We start from the raw sequence: 18131 nt of genomic DNA on the forward strand, positions 1-18131 counted from the left end.
AGGAATAATGGTATAAGGAATATAAAGATGGATCAGTCTGAGTTTATTGATATGGGCTCACTAAGTACAGATTCTTCATTCAAAGTTTCAGCTCAAGAGGTTAAGAAAGGATCTAATTTATTTGGTTGGGTCACTGAAGCATGGATTACACAGTGGCCTACACTAAGTCAAGTTGACATACCAAACCTGCCCTGGTATACTGTAGAAGAAGGTATCCAAAGGCTTAGGGAAATTGGTATGTTAGAGTAGATTTATCAGGTTAGACACACAGATCCACACAAGCAGTGCCCAGAGGACACATCTTTTACCACAATGGTGAAAAAAAAATTTATGGAAAGAGCTCAGCATCCTTGAAGACTGCTGTGATTGCCGTTTTGTGTAAGTCAGATTTGACAATGAGAACTACCCTAACTGAATACACCTAACCACAATGTGGCTGAGTGAACCTTGTGGTGGTAAGGGCCAAGTGGCAGCACTCAACTGACAAATACAAGGTGGACATGGTAACCGTAATGATCAGCAGAGTCAAAGAAGTAATCAGAATAGTCTGACTCATATAGGCTTATGGTGTTGGCTATGTAGTCATGGTGTCCCTAGGAGTGAAATAGATAGGCAAGCTACTAAATATTTACTTGATTTGTACAAGCAGAAGAATTCTAGGTCAAGTGAATGGCCGTCTAATTCTAATCACCAGAATAGAGAGTCACTACCCATCAATCAAATTCCAAAGTTGAGCCAGTTTACAGACCCACATCACCTAGAATGAAGGGGAATCTGGGTCCCCTTGAGGAAGGACTCCACTACACTGCCAAAAATTTATACTAATAATCTTTCTTCCAGCCTTCCCCAAAGGGATCTATGACCTTTTAGGAGAGTGACTGTTCACTGGCGGAAAGGAAATAGTCAGATTTTGGGGGATTATTGGACACTGGCTCTGAACTGACACTAATACCAGGAGACCTAAAATGTCACTGTGGCACGAGTCAGAGTGAGGTGTATAGAAGTCAGGTTACTAACGGAGTCTTAGCTCAGGTTCATCTCACAGTGGGTCTGGTGGGTCCCCAAACCTATCCTATAGTGATTTTCCCAGTTCTAGAATGCATAATTGGAATAGATATACTCAGCAAGTGGCAGACACCCCACATTGGATCCCTGGCAAGTGGAGTAAGGGCTATTACGGTAGGAAAATCCAAGTGGAAACCATTAGAACTTCCCATACCTAGGAAAATAGTAAACTAAAGCAATACCACAGTTGTAGAGATATTGCAGAAGTTATTGCCACCATCAAGGACTGAAAGATGCAAGGGTGGTGATTCCCACAACATCCCCGTTCAACTCTCCTATTTGGCCTGTGCAAAAAACAGATGGATCTTGGAGAATGACAGCGGATTATCGAAAACTTAACCAGGTGGTGACTCCAATTACAGCTGCTGTTCCATATTTTAGTAGTTGCATTGCTTGAGCAAATTAATACATCTCCTGACACCTGGTATGCAGCTGTTGATCTGGCTCATGTCTTTTTCTCCATACCTGTTTCGAAGAACCACTAGAAGCAGTTTGCCTTCAGCTGGCAAGGCCAACAGTACACCTTCACTGTCCTACCTCAGAGCTATATCAACTCTCCAGCCCTATCTCATAATTTAGTCCTCAGGGACCTTGATCTTTTTTCCCTTCCGCAAGACATCACACTGGTCCATTACATTGATGACATAATTCTGATTGCATCTACTAACGAAGAAGTATCAATGACCCTGGACTTTCTTGTAAAACATTTGCATGCTGTACTTGGTGGGAAATCAGTCTGACAAAAATTCAGGAGCCCCCCAACTTAGTAAAATTTCTTAGGGTCCACTGGTGTGGGGCATGTCAAGATATTCCGTCTAAAGTGAAGGATAATTTATTGCATCTGTCACCTCCCACAACTAAAGAGGAGGCACAACTCCTAGTGGGAGACAACATGTCCTTCGTTTAGGTGTGCTACTTAGGCATATTTATCAATGGACTTGAAAAGCTGCTAGTTTTGAATGGGGCCCAGAAGAAGAGAAGGTTCTGCAACAGATTCAGGCTGCCGTGCAAGTGGCTCTGCCACTTGAGTCTTATGTTCTGGCTGATCCAATGTTGCTTGAAGTGTCAGTGGCAGATAGAGATGCTGTTTGGAGCATTTTACAGGCCCCTATTGGTGAATCATAGCACAGACCATTGGGTAGTTGGAGCATAGCCCTGCCATCCTCTGCAGATAACTACTCTCCTTTTGAGAAACAGCTTTTACCTTGTTACTGGGTCTTAGTAGAGACTGAATGTTTAACCATGGACAACTAGGTCACCATGTGGCCTGAGCTGCCTATCATGAACTGGGTGTTGTCTGAACCACACAGCCATAAATTTGGATGCCCACAGCAGCACTCTATCATTAAATGGAAGTGGTATATATGATATTGGGCCCAAGCAGGACCTGAAGGTACAAGTAAGTTGCATGAGGAAGTGGCCCAAATGTTCATGGTCTGCACTCCTGTCATATTACCTTCCATATCCAAGTCTGCACCTATGGCCTCATGGGGAGTTCCTTATGATCAGTTGATTGAGGAAGAGAAAACTCTTGCCTGGTTTACAGATGGTTCTGTGATATATGCAGGCACCACTTGAAACTGGATGGCGGCAGCACTACAGCCCCTTTCTGTGACCTCCCTAAAGGATGGTGGTGAAGAAAAATCCTCCCAATGAGCAGAACTTCAAGCAGTGCACCTCACTGTTCACTTTGTTTTGAAGGAGAAATGCCAGATACCTGATCGTATATTGTATATTCATAGGCTGTGGCCAATGGTTTGTCTGGATGGTCAGGGACTGCTAAAGAACATGATTGGAAAATTGGAGACAAAGAGCTATGGGGAAGATGTATGTGGATAGACGTCTCTGAGTGAGCCAAAGAAGTAAAGATATTTGTGCCTTATGTGAATGCTGAACAAAGGGTGACCTCAACAGAGGAGGATTTTAACAATCAAGTGAATAGGATGACACTTTCTGTGGAAACCAGTCATCCTCTTTCCACAGCCACTTTTGTCATTGCCCAACAGGCTCAAGAACAAAGTGGCCAGAGTGGAGAGCTGGAGGTTATGCATGGGCACAGCAAGATGGACTTCCACTCACCAAGACTAACTTGGCTACAGCCACTGCTGAGTGCTCAATCTGCCAGCAGCAGAGACCAGCACAAAGTCCCCAATACGGTATCATTTCTCAAGGTGATCAGCCTGCAATCTGATGGCAGGTTGATTACATTGGACCACTTCCATCATGGAAGTGTCCTTCCCTGCACACAATGCTTCTGCCAAAACTACCATCCATAGACTTACAGAATGCCTTATCCACTGTCATTTTATCCCACACAGCATCACCTCAGATATAGGGACTCACTTCACAGCAAATGAAGTGAGGCAATGGGCCCATGCTCATGGAATTCACTGATCTTACCATGTTCTCTATCATCCTGAAGCAGCTGGCTTGATAGAACAATGGAATGTCCTTCTAAAGACATAATTACAGTGCAGCTAGGTGGCAAAACCTTGCAGATTTGTGATAATGTTCTCCAGGAGGCTGTGTATGCTCTAAACTAGTGTCCAATAGATAATGTTGTTTCTCCCATTGCCAGGATTCATGGATCCAGGAATCAAGGAGTGATAATGGGAGTGGCACCACTCACTATTACCCCTAATGACCCACTCACAAATTTTTTGTTTCCTGGCCCTGTGACCCTATGTTCTTTTTGGCTTGGAGGTCTTCGTTCCAAAGGGAGGAATGCTTCCACCTGGAGACATCACCGATTCCACTGAACTTGAAATTAAGAATGCCATCTGGCTACTTTGAGTTCCTTATGCCTCTGGATCAACAGGCAAAGAAAGGAGTTTCCATATTGGCCGGCAAGACTGATCTTGATTACCAAGAGGAAATTGGGTTGATATTACACAATGGAAGCAAAGAAGAGTATGTTTGGAATGCAGGAGATCCCTTGGGGTGTCTCTTAGTACTACCATGCCCTGCAGTTAAAGTCGATAGAAAACTACAGTGATCCATTTCCAGTACAACTACTAATGGCCCAGACTCTTGAGGGATGAAGGTTTGGGTTACCTCACCAGGCAAAAACCCTGACCAGCTGAGGTGCTTGCTGAGGGCAAAGGGAATACGCGATGGGTGGTGGAAGAAGGTAGTTCTAAATACCAGTTACGACCACGTGACCAGTTGCAGAAACAAGAACTATAATTGTTATGAGTAGTTTTTCCGTGTATGTGTGCATCAAATATTTTTGTTTCCTTCACTTATGAGATATAAGATGTAAACAGGGCTAGTGCATTTTTGGTTGTACAATGTTACTTGTATCTTCGGTTGTACAATGTTACTTGTATCATGTTAGGTGTAAGGATGACCTTATAATTGTCTTTATTCAGAGATTACATATGGTTTAAGGAGATGTGTATAGGTGCCAAGTTGACAAGGGGTAGACTGTGATGGTTAAGGTTGTGTATCAACTTGGCTGGGCCCTGATCCTCAATGGTTTGGCAATTGTGATGTAGTTTGGCTTTTTAATGACGTGATCACCTCCATAATAAGATCTTATATAGTGTGATCACTTCCATGATGAGATCTGTTGTGAGCAGTCAATTAGTTGAAAGGTACTTTCCTTGGGGGTGTGGCCTGCATCCAATACAGGTGGACTTTCTGGCAAGGCTCATTTTCTTCTGGATCCTGCAGCTGGCTTCTGTTCATCTGACCTCTGGTTCTTGGGACATGAGCTAGCAGCTTACCTGCTATCTTACCTGCTAATCTCGGGATTCATACGCCTCCACAGCCTGTGAGCCAGAGGCCTCCTATCTGACCTTTCAATCTTGGATTCACCAGCACCTACAGCTACGTGAGTCAGGAAAAGCCTCCAGCCTGATCAACAAATTTGTAACTTGCCACCGTCTATAAACGGGTGAGCCATTTCCTTTATATAAATCTCTCTATATATGTATTTATACACTGCACTGGTTTTGCTTCTCTAGAGAACCCAGCCTAAGACAGTAGGTTTGAACTACCAATCTTTAGGTTAGTAGTCAAGTGCAAACTGTTTGCGCCACCCAGGGACCTTCTTCCAGAATAGTGGTCTCAAATTATTTTGGGGGTTGCACATCCTTAAGTGTAAAAAAGAAAAAGAAAAATTAACATATGCACACCTAATATTGAACACTTACTTATTTTATGATTACATGCGTGTGATCTACTGTAATATGCCCACTACATAAGAATAGAGATTAAATTATATTAAAAAATAAACACTTTAATTAATCTGACATTTTATTCACTAATGGTAAAAATTAATTTGCTCTCACTTTCAAAATTGTTATTAATCTTTTTAGAAACAACAATGTGATTGAATATGCTTCATCATTTTGCAGAATATCTATTCAAAAGATGTCTCAGTTATATATTGTTGATGAATAAACCACCCTGTTGTGAGCTGTATTGTATGCCTCAAAAAGAAATGCTTAAGTCCTAATTCCCAGTGCCTGTGAATATGGTCTTATTTGGAAATAAAGTCCTTGCAGATGTAATTAGTTAAGACGAATTCATACCAGATTAGGGTGAGCCCTAAATCCAATATGACTGGTGTTCTCAAAGAAGACGAGAGAAGACACAGAAGACAGATACACAGGGAAGAAGGCCATGTGAAGCTGCAAGCCTAGGAATGCCAAGGATTTCCAGCAATCACCAGAAGCTAGGAACAGGCAAGGAAGGATTCTTCCCTAAGGCCTTCAGAGAGAGTGTGGCCCTGCTGGCATCTTGATTTCAGGCTCTAGCCTCCATACCCGTGAGAGAATAAGTTTCTGTTATTTTAAACCACCCAGCTTTTGTACTTTGTTACAGCAGCCCTAGAAATCAATGTTGTTGTTGGATGCCACTGAGTCAATTCCGACTCACACCGACCCTATAGGGCAGAGTAGAACTGCCCATTTTCTGGTTAGCAATCAAGCTCTTAACCATTGCGCCACCAGGGCTCCTTTAGAAAACAACACATACATACCCCAAAGCTTAGTAGCTTAAAAAAAAAAAATTAATTATTTCTCATGATTTTGTCCTCTGATTAGGGCTCAGTTTGATGGTTCTTCACTTGAATCTCACTCTTTAAACTCAAATCTTACGTAAAATCTGTTACACACCACTTTGACTTAATGGTGCTGGAGGAGAAGTTAAAGAAAGAGGCTCTAGCTAGCCACATTCATAAAATGCAAGCTAGAGGGAAGCAAAGAGTTCCAGCACTGATTGATATCACCATTCTCCATTGCACTCCAGTTTAAGCACACCTTCTGTTCTGCCAATCAAAGGCATTTAGGAAAGTGGTGCTTTTTTCCGGTCATTCACATCCATCCCCATATTACTGAAATACAAGTGAGAAAATTTCATTAAAAAAAAAGTGAAATTCCCCCAGAATTGTTGTGTAAGTTGCTGTCTGAGAGTTAAACTGGTAAATTCTACATATAATGGATAAGATCAGACCTCTATAAAAATAACTCGTATTCAGATATACTTAGGGAGAAAGTGGCAAATGAAAGACTCAATTACATCAAGATGATCAGGGCATAATCTCAGGAGGTCACATTAAGAACTGTATATGGGTGTACCAGTATAGCTGTGTATGGGACCAGCTTTATCATAATCAGTTATAATCACTGGCCTCAGGCAATGAATTACAGGCTTTATTGTACATATGTTTTATATTCTAGTAGAAATAAAGTGATAGGTAAGAACTTTAGTAAAAAGGGGAACAAAAACAAACCAAGGGCCATTTTGAGTGGGAATCCGTGCACAGAAACTATAACACTGAGCCAAAGAGAAGAATTATCAAAATACCTGAAGATTTTAATTCTATATATCAACTCATCAGCAGTGACCCCTAGTTCTCTAATTCTAAATCTCTAACGTTCTGTGTCTAATTTCCCTTTGTCTGCACCTGATGTTAATTGCCAAGACTGAATAGAGAACGTTAAGAAGCCCAAAGAATCTGCTGGGTCAAAGCTGGAATTTACCTTAGATGTAGTGTATGCCTACTGTTACATAACATGCTTTTAATTAAAAGTAATAAATCTGTCTAAGAGAAACTAACTGTAATGATTGGGATTCTTTTGCTTTTGGCTAGTCCATGAAAAGAGAAAGCCAGTCAGGAAAAGGAACCACATCAAATTATATCAGTGCCTAATTGTATCAGTAACTAATCTGTTAGCAGTCAGACTGAAATTAGGAAAGGAAGTTCATGCTCAGTCCATGTGTCCACAAAAGGGCTCTCTGGTACAGTCTCTGGAAGATGGAAAATGCTCAGTAAATATACATTTAATGGATGAATGAATGTATGAACTGATTCTGTCATAAGTGGAATAAGTGACAGCCTACTGAAAAGTTCTGTGGACAGCCCTTACACAAGATTTACACATAAACAAAAAGAGCAAATTACCATATTTTATGCAAATAACGAAGATGTTATACTTTTTTTGCATATAATGGATCCCTCCCCACATGTTGCTGACTTCAATTTCTTTCTTTTTTTTTTCTGTCTAACGGATTTAATGTTAGTAAGTCTTCATCTTGGTGCCTATTGACGGAGAGGTTTGGTTCCCAGCAGCAGACCCTCACCAGCCTACCCTCGAGTTTTCTAAAGCAGCTCGTCTCCTGGCAGGATTCCTTCCCTGTTATGCAAACCACTTACTCCAGTGCAGAAAGAAATTACTTTTTCCGCCCTAGAAACAGCCCTGGCCAGGGTGTCCGGACCCAGCCCAGGGCGAGTCTGGGCACCCCAGACGGGAAAGGCCACTCAGGGAGCCGCGCACATTCTGCCCCGCGGCCTGGCTGGCCGGCTGCCGCGCTCAAGCCGTTTGAATCTCCCGCCCGCGGGGACGACACAGGGCGTGTGTGAGAGCATCTGCGCAGAGGAGTCGCGTGTCCCTTGCTCGGAGGAGACGGGTCGGACTGGCACCGGGGCAGTGCACGCCAACACCCACACCGTCCTGCCTACCGCTTGTCGTGGCGCCGGCACCGCAGGGACCCTGGAGGGAGGCCCCCCGCCCACCAAGGGACCAGCCTGTGCACCAGCTGGGCAGCCCCCCTTACCCACCCCAAACCACCACACACTGCCCCCCCCCCCCACCCCGCTCATCAGCCCTCCACCCTACTCTCCTCCAGTCTCTAGGGGGAGATACCGGGGCCCAGATCCCGTACAAGGAACTCTACCACTTTCAAGCTCAGCCGGGAACTGCCCCAGAGCAAGGGCACAGTTTCAATTGCTTACTTTCCAATTACTGAGGATCTACCAAATTCGATCCATGACTTCTTGACCATGGCTTATACCTTTATTATACAAATATGATCAAAAGTAACATTTTCAGATTATTGAATGAAGGTGAATGAGGCCAAAATTCCCTTCTGAAAATGTCACGCGGGAGACATGCGCGGTATATGCACTAGCATGTTATGGCAGAACTTTTTACACAATTTCATCATTTCTGCGCATTATGTGTACTTGAGCGCGCTATTTGTGAGAAATACAGCAGCTATTCCTTTCATGGTGGTTGCCAGTCCAACTACATGTCCATGGAGAATGTTCCATTCATAAGAAGATCTTCATCATCTCACAAATCCAGTTTTGCCTTCCAGCACAAGGGATGTCATTCCAGCCCCAGTTTCCATTAACAAGATTTATGATAACACAACGCTCATTATGATTACTGGGTTCACCAGAATGCCAGAATCTGAAAGAAAAAGGATGAGGCTATTTCTTCAAACTGTGCTTTGAAAAGCGTTAGAGACTGAGGGAGCTGGGGTTGAACAGTGTGAAGTCCAGGTCAGATATGTCCAATCATTCCGTCCTCACTTCTCATGATGTCTCCTTTGGGAAACCCTCAAGTTTAAGCAGCTTCTCCTACATCTGTTTCTCTGACATTTCCCTTGAAAATTGTGCCCACATCACCTGTTATTCTGCCACCTTAAGCAACTAAGAACACATTAAACATCCTCCCACCAGCTATCCCACAGGCTCCTGTCTGTTTGTTCATCCTTCTGTCCTATTCCCATGGGACTACCAATCACATAGGGCTTCCTTCAGTGATGAAAAAAATCCCGCCGGTCCCAAGTATCAATACAGTTTGTTCTTTACCCACTGCTTTTGAAGTCTGGAGAACTAGTTAAGCTCACTGGGACCGCTACTTACTCCCTACTATCTTGGGCAAGTAATATAATTTCCCTGAGTCTCAGATTTCCTGTCTAAAAAATGGGGATTGGTAAGACAAGGTCATGGAAACTTCACAGACACATTTGAACTCCCTAAGGACCAAATTACTGGGCTGAGAGCTGGGGACCATGGTCTCTGGGGACATGTAGCTCAATTGGCGTATCATAATTTATAAAGAAAATGTTCTATATCCTGTTTGGTGAGTAGCCTCTAGGGTCTTAAAAGCTTGTGAGCTGCCATTTAAGACACTCCATTTGTCCCACCTGGTCTGGAGCAAGGGCGAATGAAGAAATCCAAAGACACAAGGGAAAGATCAGCCTAAAGGACTAATGGACCACAACTACCACTGTTTCCACCAGGCTGAGCATAGCACAACTAGATGATGCCTGGCAACCACCACCAACTGCTCTGATAGGGATCACAATAGAGGGTCCCGGACAGAGCTGAAGAAAAATGTAGAACAAAATTCAAACCCATAAAAAAAGACCAGACTTACTGGTCTGACAGAGACTGGAGAAACTCTGAGAGTATGGCCCCTGGACACCCTTTTAACACAATAGTGAAGTCACTCCTGAGGTTCACTCTTTGGCCAAAGGTTAGACAGGCCCATAAAACAAAACGAGACTAAATGGGCACATCAGCCCAGGGGCAAGGATGAGAAGGCAGCAGGGGACAGGAAAGCTGGTAACAGGGAACCCAAGGTTGAGAAGGGGAGAGTGTCGACTTGTCATGGGCTTGGCAACCAATGTCACAAAACAATATGCATATTAATTGTTTAATGACAAACTAATTTGCTCTGTAAATCTTCATATAAAGTACGATAAAAAAAAAGTTAAAAATGGGGTTTAAGTAATATCCACATGTATTTCACACAGTTGCTATGAAGATCAGAACTGGTAATGTACTCAAAAGTTCTTCAAAAAATACACAAATAGGAGTTATTATAAGATTATCAGAATTTAATATTTTTTGCTTTAGGACAAATATTAAATCTTATTAATTAATTATAATCTTCAATGACATGAATTTTTTGTTTTATTTAGAGATATAAATGTGGCTAAAAGCACAACTTCAGTGTCAAATAGACCTGGGTTTAAAAAAAAAAATGTAGTTTTATTGTTGTTTTTAAGCAGCAGAGACATGAAATGGTCCAGTATGGTGAAGGATTCAGGGTTCTTTTATTGAATGCTATACTCACACGACACTTTCGTTGTATGGTGACTGATCTACCCATTGCCACTGGCGCATCCCTTCTGGGTCTGACAGCCCCACATAGTAAGCAGAATGTCTATTCAGCTTCTGGATTATTAATAGCTGAGAGAAGAAAAGAAAGGACTCACAGACTGTGGAGTACTTAGGTTGTATTGAGTTTCTTATGGTCTTAGGAAAAAGAGAAGAAAAGAACAGGAACCAGGGAAAGCCACATGGCCCCTGACCATGATCACAGGACTTCTGTGGTTTAGCAGAGCAGGATGAACTATATCACTTATGAACATATGGGAGAGAGTTCTAACCATGATCAGACTGAATTCTAATCTCATACTCACTTTCCCTCTTTTCTTCTCTAAGAAGTGGTGTTCTTTAAAGTTGTATATGAGACAGTCTTCGCAGATTCAATCATTTTTATATCATAACTTCAGAGGTGCTTTAATTTCATTTCTGATTGTTGATTGTGATTCTCAAGATTCAACTTTATTTCTGTATTCTATTTAATACCCCTTCTTTGTTAAGTAGTGAATGATGTATAAAACATTCACATGTTGAAAGAACAAACTGATATTTCAGACTGAAATTTTCTCATCCTTCCACTCAACTCCCATATGTTATATTTTAAATGCCCCAATTTCTTTTGGGGGAGGTTTTATTAAAACAAGAAGAAGGTATAGAATGTAAAGGCTTAGGAGCCTCTCCAATTTACTTTCATAAAAGCCTTCTGCCACAGCACCAACATCCCAGAACAATAAAGCTTCCTCTCAGCCAACAGAGATGAACAAACCTCCTGCTTCATGGTCGATTAGAAAGTACCTGCTCCTCCTTGGTGTTGATCACCAGCAGATGAGCTCCCATCCCAATGCAGTTCTTCTCACTGTTAGTCCAATTACTAAATTTAAAAGAAATAAAGTAGCAGCTGGTATTGGATACAATCCAGTTCTCTGGGCAGCAGCCCCATCCTTTTCCTGTATTGGGAAGAAGGACATATAAGCACAACATAAGCAAAGTAATTTTTAAAGTGCTCATAATATTAAAATTAAGCACCAAGGGAAATATCTGCTTTGGGGAAGATGGAGTAGACATACTTTTCCCTATTCCTCTCACTAAGTACAACTAAACATCCTTGACATTAAATATAAAACAAACACAAAAAGACTCTAAAAGACGGCAGACTTCTAGGGACCTTGGGACCCAAGGAATCACATGGTAGTGAGTTCCTAGGGTTTCTCTTTGTCCCATAATCCCAGACTTGGAATTGAAGATATGGTGACTCAGAAACATCAATGGGGCAGACAAAAAAATAGGGGCCTAACAAGAGCCTTCTTACTCTATCCAAAGAACTAGGAAAGAGGCAGCCTAGCAAGACATAAAACTTTTAGACAATAACCACTCTATTATCAGCAAAGACCTCAGGAGGACTGGGGGTGAGAGGAGGGGAAAGGAAACTGTGACCTCCATTCCAGCAAAGCATAAATGGGTAGCCTAGGCTTCTACCTTTTTGAGGCTGTAATAAGGTGCCCCTACACCCCCACCAGGGTGGTGTCAGAGATCAAGTAGGAAGTGGGACTTTTATTTCCATGGACAGTAAGGAGACCTCCCCACCCTACAATGTCAGTGAAGATCATGTGAGGAGCCTGGACTCCCACTCCAACCTGGCAGTAATGAGGCATCCCTCCAGCTTCTCACTGGGTTGATGTCAAAGAAGGCCTAGTAGAGAGTCAAGACTTTTGCCATGCCCAGCAGTAAAGAGAACACCCTCACTGCAGTATCAGTGGAGACCACATGGAGAGCAGAATTCCCTCTCCCACCCGGCAGTAAAAAGCATCCCTTCCTCCTCAGGTGACAACACAGGCTGAGTGGGGAGCATGAAATTCTACCTCCATCTGGCAGCTACAAGGTGGGACCCTTTTTGTCCCTGTCAGTGTGGTATCAGAAAGTATCAGAAAAAGCCAAATAAAAAAGGTTTAAATAAGATTTAGAGTCTCATAACATAAATTGAAAATATCCAGATTTCAATATAAACATACTCATCATAGCAAGAACCAAGATTTCAAACTAAATGAAAAAAAAAACAATTAATAGATGCTGTCTTAGTTATATAGTGCTGCTGTAAGAGAAATACATAAGTGGATGGCTTTAACAAACAGAAATTTATTTTGTCACAGTTTAGGAGGTTAGAAGCCTGAATTCAGGGCACCAGCTCTAGGGAAAGGCTTTCTCTCTCTGTCAGCTCTGGGGGAAGATCCTTGTCTCTTCAGCTTCTGTTTCCTGGTTCCTTGCAGCCCTCCTTGTGGCTTAACATCAATATTTCCCCATCTCTGCTTGCTTGTTTAATCTTTTTTATATCTTGAAAGAGACTGAAGAACACTCTACATTAATCCTTCCTCATTAACATAACAAAGAAAATTCATTCCCAAATGGGCTTATTACCACAGGCATAGAGCTTAAGATTTACAACACATATATTTTTTGGGAGACACAATTCAATCCATAATGGATGCCAACACCAAGATGACAGAAATGTTAGAATTATCCGGCAAAGATTTACAAGCAGTCATGATAAAAATATCTCAGTGAGAGAGTACAAACACTCTAGAAATGAATGAAAAATAGGAAGCTTCATGAAAGAAATAGAAAGTATAGGTGAAGAAATAAAGACATAGAAGATATAAAAGAGGACCAAATGAAACTTTAGAATGGAAAAATACACTGACCTAAATAAAAAAAAAAAATCCAGTTGGCTGGGATCAACAGCAGAATGGAGTTGACATGGTGAAGAATCAGTGAAATGGAAGAGAAAATAATAGAAATTGCCCAATCTGAATGATAGAGAAAGTAGAACGAAAAATAAAAGAAGACAAAGAACAGGGGACCTATGGGGCTGTAACAAAAGATCTAACGTTCCTGTTATCTGAGTCTCAAAAGGAGAGGAGAAAGAAGATGGGGCTGAAAATGGCTGAAAACTTCCTAAGTTTGGAAATCAACATAAACTTATAGATTCAAGAATCTGAGAGAAACCTTAACAGAATAAGCCCAAAGAAATCCATGCCAAGATGACTCCTAATTAAACTTCTGAAAACTACAAAGAAAAAAATCTTAAAAGCAGCCAGAGAAAAACAACACCTTATCTATAGGGAAAAAACAATTAGAATGACAGAAAATTTTCCATCAGAAACCACGGAGGCCAGAACAAAGTTGCACAATATTTTCCAAGTGCTGAAAGAAAAGAAGACAACCCAGTATTTTATACCCAGCAAAAATAACTGCTCTATGTGCTTCCTGAGGATCAAAAGTGATAAAATGTATAAAGCAATTTGAAAATTGATGTGGTATAAAATGTGAGGCATTGTTATCATAACTGTTATTGTTATGTTTCCTTTTCATGATCGTCTGCTCTGGGAGAGAAATAGGTAGAAAGGACAGTCATCTGGTGGGAAAAAAAAATATCTTAATCAACGGCCAGACTCTCAGAGGACACAGAAAATGTCATGGAGACCCCATTCATTGGGCTGCTTCACACAGAGACTGAAATGACCTGAGGAGAGTAAGGATGATTCTTGAGTTCATAAGTGGCACTAAATTGTCACAAGAGGGGTGAAAGTTCTTTGACAACCAGCAATTTCAGAGAAAGAAGAGGAGTGAACAAAGTGGTTTTTTGGCTTTGAGGAGGAAAATCCTGTTCCTGCCCTCAGATATTATCAAGATGATTTTTTTCCTATGGAACAACCTAAAGTACCAAACTGAGAAGAGAATAGAAGCAGTGTGAGTGGAAAATGAACACTTTGAAAGAAACAAGTTTGAGAGTGCCAACGGGATGAAGATGAGTGAGACAGGGAAATTGTCAGAATGTCTAGCCCAAGAATAAGCAATGAAGAGGTACAAGATCACAGAAAACAAAGTAAATGAGAACTTAGTGCATTATATTAGCCCTGTATCATAGTATATACAGTAATCTCTCAGTAGGTTTGAGAGATTTTTTTAAGAGTTAAAATCAAGTACACTTACATAATACACTTTTTAAAACAGAATGTTGTATTTGGTCTTACAAAAGGTGCTAAAATTCAGTTACCTAAAGAATGGATTTTACTATAAAATACTTAAGAAATTTAACTTAATTTGACCAACTTAGTAAAATGCGTACCTTAAAATATACTGAGTGAGAGGGACAGGGCCAAGATGCCGGAGTAGTCAGATGCTTCCAGTGGACCTTCTTACAACAAAGACCCGAAAAAAACAAGTGATTCAATTATATATGACAATCTGGGAGTCCTGAACATCAAAGGCAAAGTTGAGGAACTGGACTGAGTAGCAGGGGGAGGGAGAGATGGTTTGGAAGCAGCAAGGAGGTGCCGGCCCTGACCCAGCGAGAGCCTGAGCCCTTCAGGCCTGATCAGCTCGGGATTGAGTGGTGAGGCAGGCAAGCATTGGTGCTTGGGAGGCTTATTCTGCACAGGGAAAGACCCAGCCACTGAGAGTCTACTCGCCCACGCAGAACCAGTGAGAAACAGCCCTCGATCACCGAAAGGTAAGTATTTGCGTCCGGCCTACCACACAGATCAAAAACACCACCCTCAAAGAAAAAAACCTCTCTCCCATTTACCTCCTCACTCTCTGCTCTGCACTGGGTCCTGGACCGGCTTCAGCAATTGCCAAGTCCCCTGGGCTGAAAGTATGATCAGTCACATGTCCTGAGCCATTCTCCCAGCCTTGGAGAGTGAACAAATTAACAAAGAGGAGACAAAATAAACTGCCAGCTCCCCTAAGCCAGGAACTCAGGGTAGGCACAGCTCCTTTGCCTAGACACAGGTATAAGGGATCCGTGGACTTTGAGTGCCTTTCCCCCTGCATAGACTTGTGTGGGCACATTTCAACATCGTAGGCCCTCATTACTGCAGTAAAACAGGGTATTATACCTGAAGTCTAATTTCAACCTTTTCAGCTGTGAAGTGGCAGGTTCGCGACATTTGACTCTGCTCTGCCCATTAAGCAGGATCTTCACCTACCCACATCAGGGACCTGAGGACTGGTGGCACCACACACACCACCTAGCCACCTGCAATAGGGGCCCAAGAATAAGAGGTGCCCCTCAGTTTTACAGCCAACAGCATTGGGTGCTGATCATCTGGCGGCAAAACCCAACCACCTACACGCGCTAAGGAACAGGGACATGCCTTCCTCCTGGACACTCGGAGGTGGCCATCAGCCCCCTGCCTCACTCAAAGTGTGTTGCCCTGCTGCAGCCAGATGCCTTTGCCTACACCAATCATCCACCCCTGTCTAGGACTGTAGGTGAGAGCCTGCACTACACACATGGTGGCTATCTACCTAGGCACCTGAGTTGAATCCATACAGGAGGACTGGGCGGACTCCTGAGCTCACATACCTAGTAAGAGATCTAACCACCTGGTGACAGGACATTAGAGCCTCAAAGGTGCCAAAAGTCAACCTAGCTCATACGAGCAGCCTATTTGGGCATATCAAAACAAAACAAGTAGCTAGGACACAGTAAGCAAACATAAATAAATATAATAACTTACTGATGGCTTGGAGACAACAGTCAATATCAAATCACATAAAGAGGCAATCCATGATGACTTCAGCAAGCTCCCAAAATAAAGAATCTAGAAATTTTCCAGAGGAGGACATTTCCAGAGGAGGAAAATTTCTTGGAATGACCAGAGACAGAATACAAAAGATTAATATACAGAACTCTTCAAGAAATGAAGAAGGAAATTAAGCAAAACACAGAACACGCAATAGAAGAAATTAAAAAGATTAGAGAAGAGCATAATGACAAATTTAACAGGCTGCAAGAATCCATAGAGAGACAGCAATCAGAAATCCAGAAGATTAACAATAAAATGTCAGAATTAGACACCTCAATAGAAAGTCATAGGAGCAGAATTGAGGCAATGGAAGTCAGAATTAGTGAGATTAAAGATAAAGCACTTGACACCAACTTATTTGAGGAAAAAAACAGATAAAAGGATTTAAAAAAATGAAGAAACCCTAAGAATTATGTGGGACTCTATCAAGAGGAATAACAACCTATGAGTGATTGGAGTACCCAAATGGAGGGGAATAACAGAAAATGCAGAGAGAATTGTTGAAGATTTATTGGCAGAAAACTTCCCTGATATCGTGAAAGTTGACAAGATATAGATCCAACATGCCCATCGAACCCCACATAAGGTAGATCCCAAAAGAAAGTCACCAAGACATATTATAATCAAACGTGCCAAAACCAAAGATAAAGAGAGAATTTTAAGAGTAGCTAGGGATAAAAGAAAACTCATGTACAAAGGAGAGTCAATAAGGATAAGCTTGAACTACAATCAGCAAAAACCACGCAGGCAAGAAGACAATGGGATGGCATATATAAAGCCTTGAGGGAAAAAAACCGCCAGCCAAGAATTATATATCCAGCAAAACTGTCTCTCAGATATGATGGCAAAATTAGGACATTTCCAGATAAACAGAAGTTTAGGGAATTGGCAAAAACCAAACCAAAATTACAACAAATTCTAAAGGGAGTCCTCCGGTTAGAAAATCAGTAACATCAGAAAAACAACCCAAGACTAGAACCCAGGACAGAGCAACCAGATATCAACCCAGACAGGGAAGTCACAAAAATAAACCAAAGCTAAAACACTGAAAATAGGGAAACAGACATCAATATGTAGAAGATAACAACATTAAAACAAAAAAGAGGGACTTAAAAAATGTAGACAAAGATTTTTCATATGGAGAGGAAGTCAAGGAGATATAAAGAAATAAAAGACTGGAATAAACTTAGAAAAATGGGGCTAAATCTTAAGGTAACCACAAAGGAAACTAACAATCCTACAAGTCAAAATAAAAAACTAGAAAAATGTAAAGACTTAGCAAACACAAAATCAACAACAATGAAAAAGATGAAAATAAAATACATAAAGAAAAACGACTCAGCACAGAAAATTAAGTGGAACAAAGAAACTGTGAACAGCACAGAAAAACACACATCAAAATGACAGCACTAAACTCATACCTATCAATAATTATGCTGAACGTAAATGGACTAAATGCACCAATAAAGAGACAGAGAGTGGCAGATTGGATTAAAAAACACGATCCGTCTATATGCTGCCTACAAGAGACACACCTTAGACTTACAGACACAAACAAACTAAAACTCAAGGGATGGAAAAAAATATAGCAAGCAAACAACACTCCAAAAAGGGCAGGAGTGGCAATATTAATCTCTGACAAAATACACTTTGAAGTAAAATCCACCACAAAGGATAAGGAAGGACATTATATAATGATAAAAGGGTCATTACACCAGGAGGGCATAACTGTAATAAATATTTACGCACCCAATGACAGGGCTCCAAAATACATACAACAAACTCTAACACCATTAAAAAGAGAGATAGAAAGCTCCACAATAGTAGCAGGAGATTTCAAAACACCACTTTCAGTGAAGGACAGAACATCAAGAAAGAAGCTCAACAAAGACACGTAAGATCTAAATGCTACAATCAACCAACTTGATCTCATAGACATATACTGAACACTCCACCCAACAGCAGCCAAGTATACTTTCTTTTCCAATGCACATGGAACATTCTCCAGAATAGACCACATATTAGGCCATAAAGCAAGCCTTAACAAAATCCAAAGCATCAAAGTA

General features: G+C 41.5%; 1 protein-coding gene across 3 annotated transcripts in view; it reads right to left on the reverse strand.

Moving 5' to 3' along the window:
* LOC101346175 (C-type lectin domain family 4 member A-like) overlaps positions 1-18131 on the reverse strand; it is a 51792-nt gene that overhangs the window by 4405 nt on the left and 29256 nt on the right. The window contains exons 3-5 of one of the 3 annotated variants that reach the window (XM_004387275.2): positions 11273-11424; positions 10446-10561; positions 8245-8768 (exon numbers count right to left, since the gene is read on the reverse strand). In XM_004387275.2, the coding sequence (XP_004387332.1) occupies positions 8627-8768; positions 10446-10561; positions 11273-11424 (410 nt within the window). In that variant the 3' untranslated portion in view covers positions 8245-8626. Of the gene's footprint in view, positions 1-8244; positions 8769-10445; positions 10562-11272; positions 11425-18131 lie in introns of those variants that run through there. The other 2 variants (XM_023741521.1, XM_023741522.1) reach the window with 2 other exon arrangements.

Source organism: Trichechus manatus, unplaced genomic scaffold (genome assembly GCF_000243295.1).
Source record: "Trichechus manatus latirostris isolate Lorelei unplaced genomic scaffold, TriManLat1.0 scaffold00182, whole genome shotgun sequence".
In the NCBI taxonomy this organism is placed as follows: domain Eukaryota; kingdom Metazoa; phylum Chordata; class Mammalia; order Sirenia; family Trichechidae; genus Trichechus; species Trichechus manatus.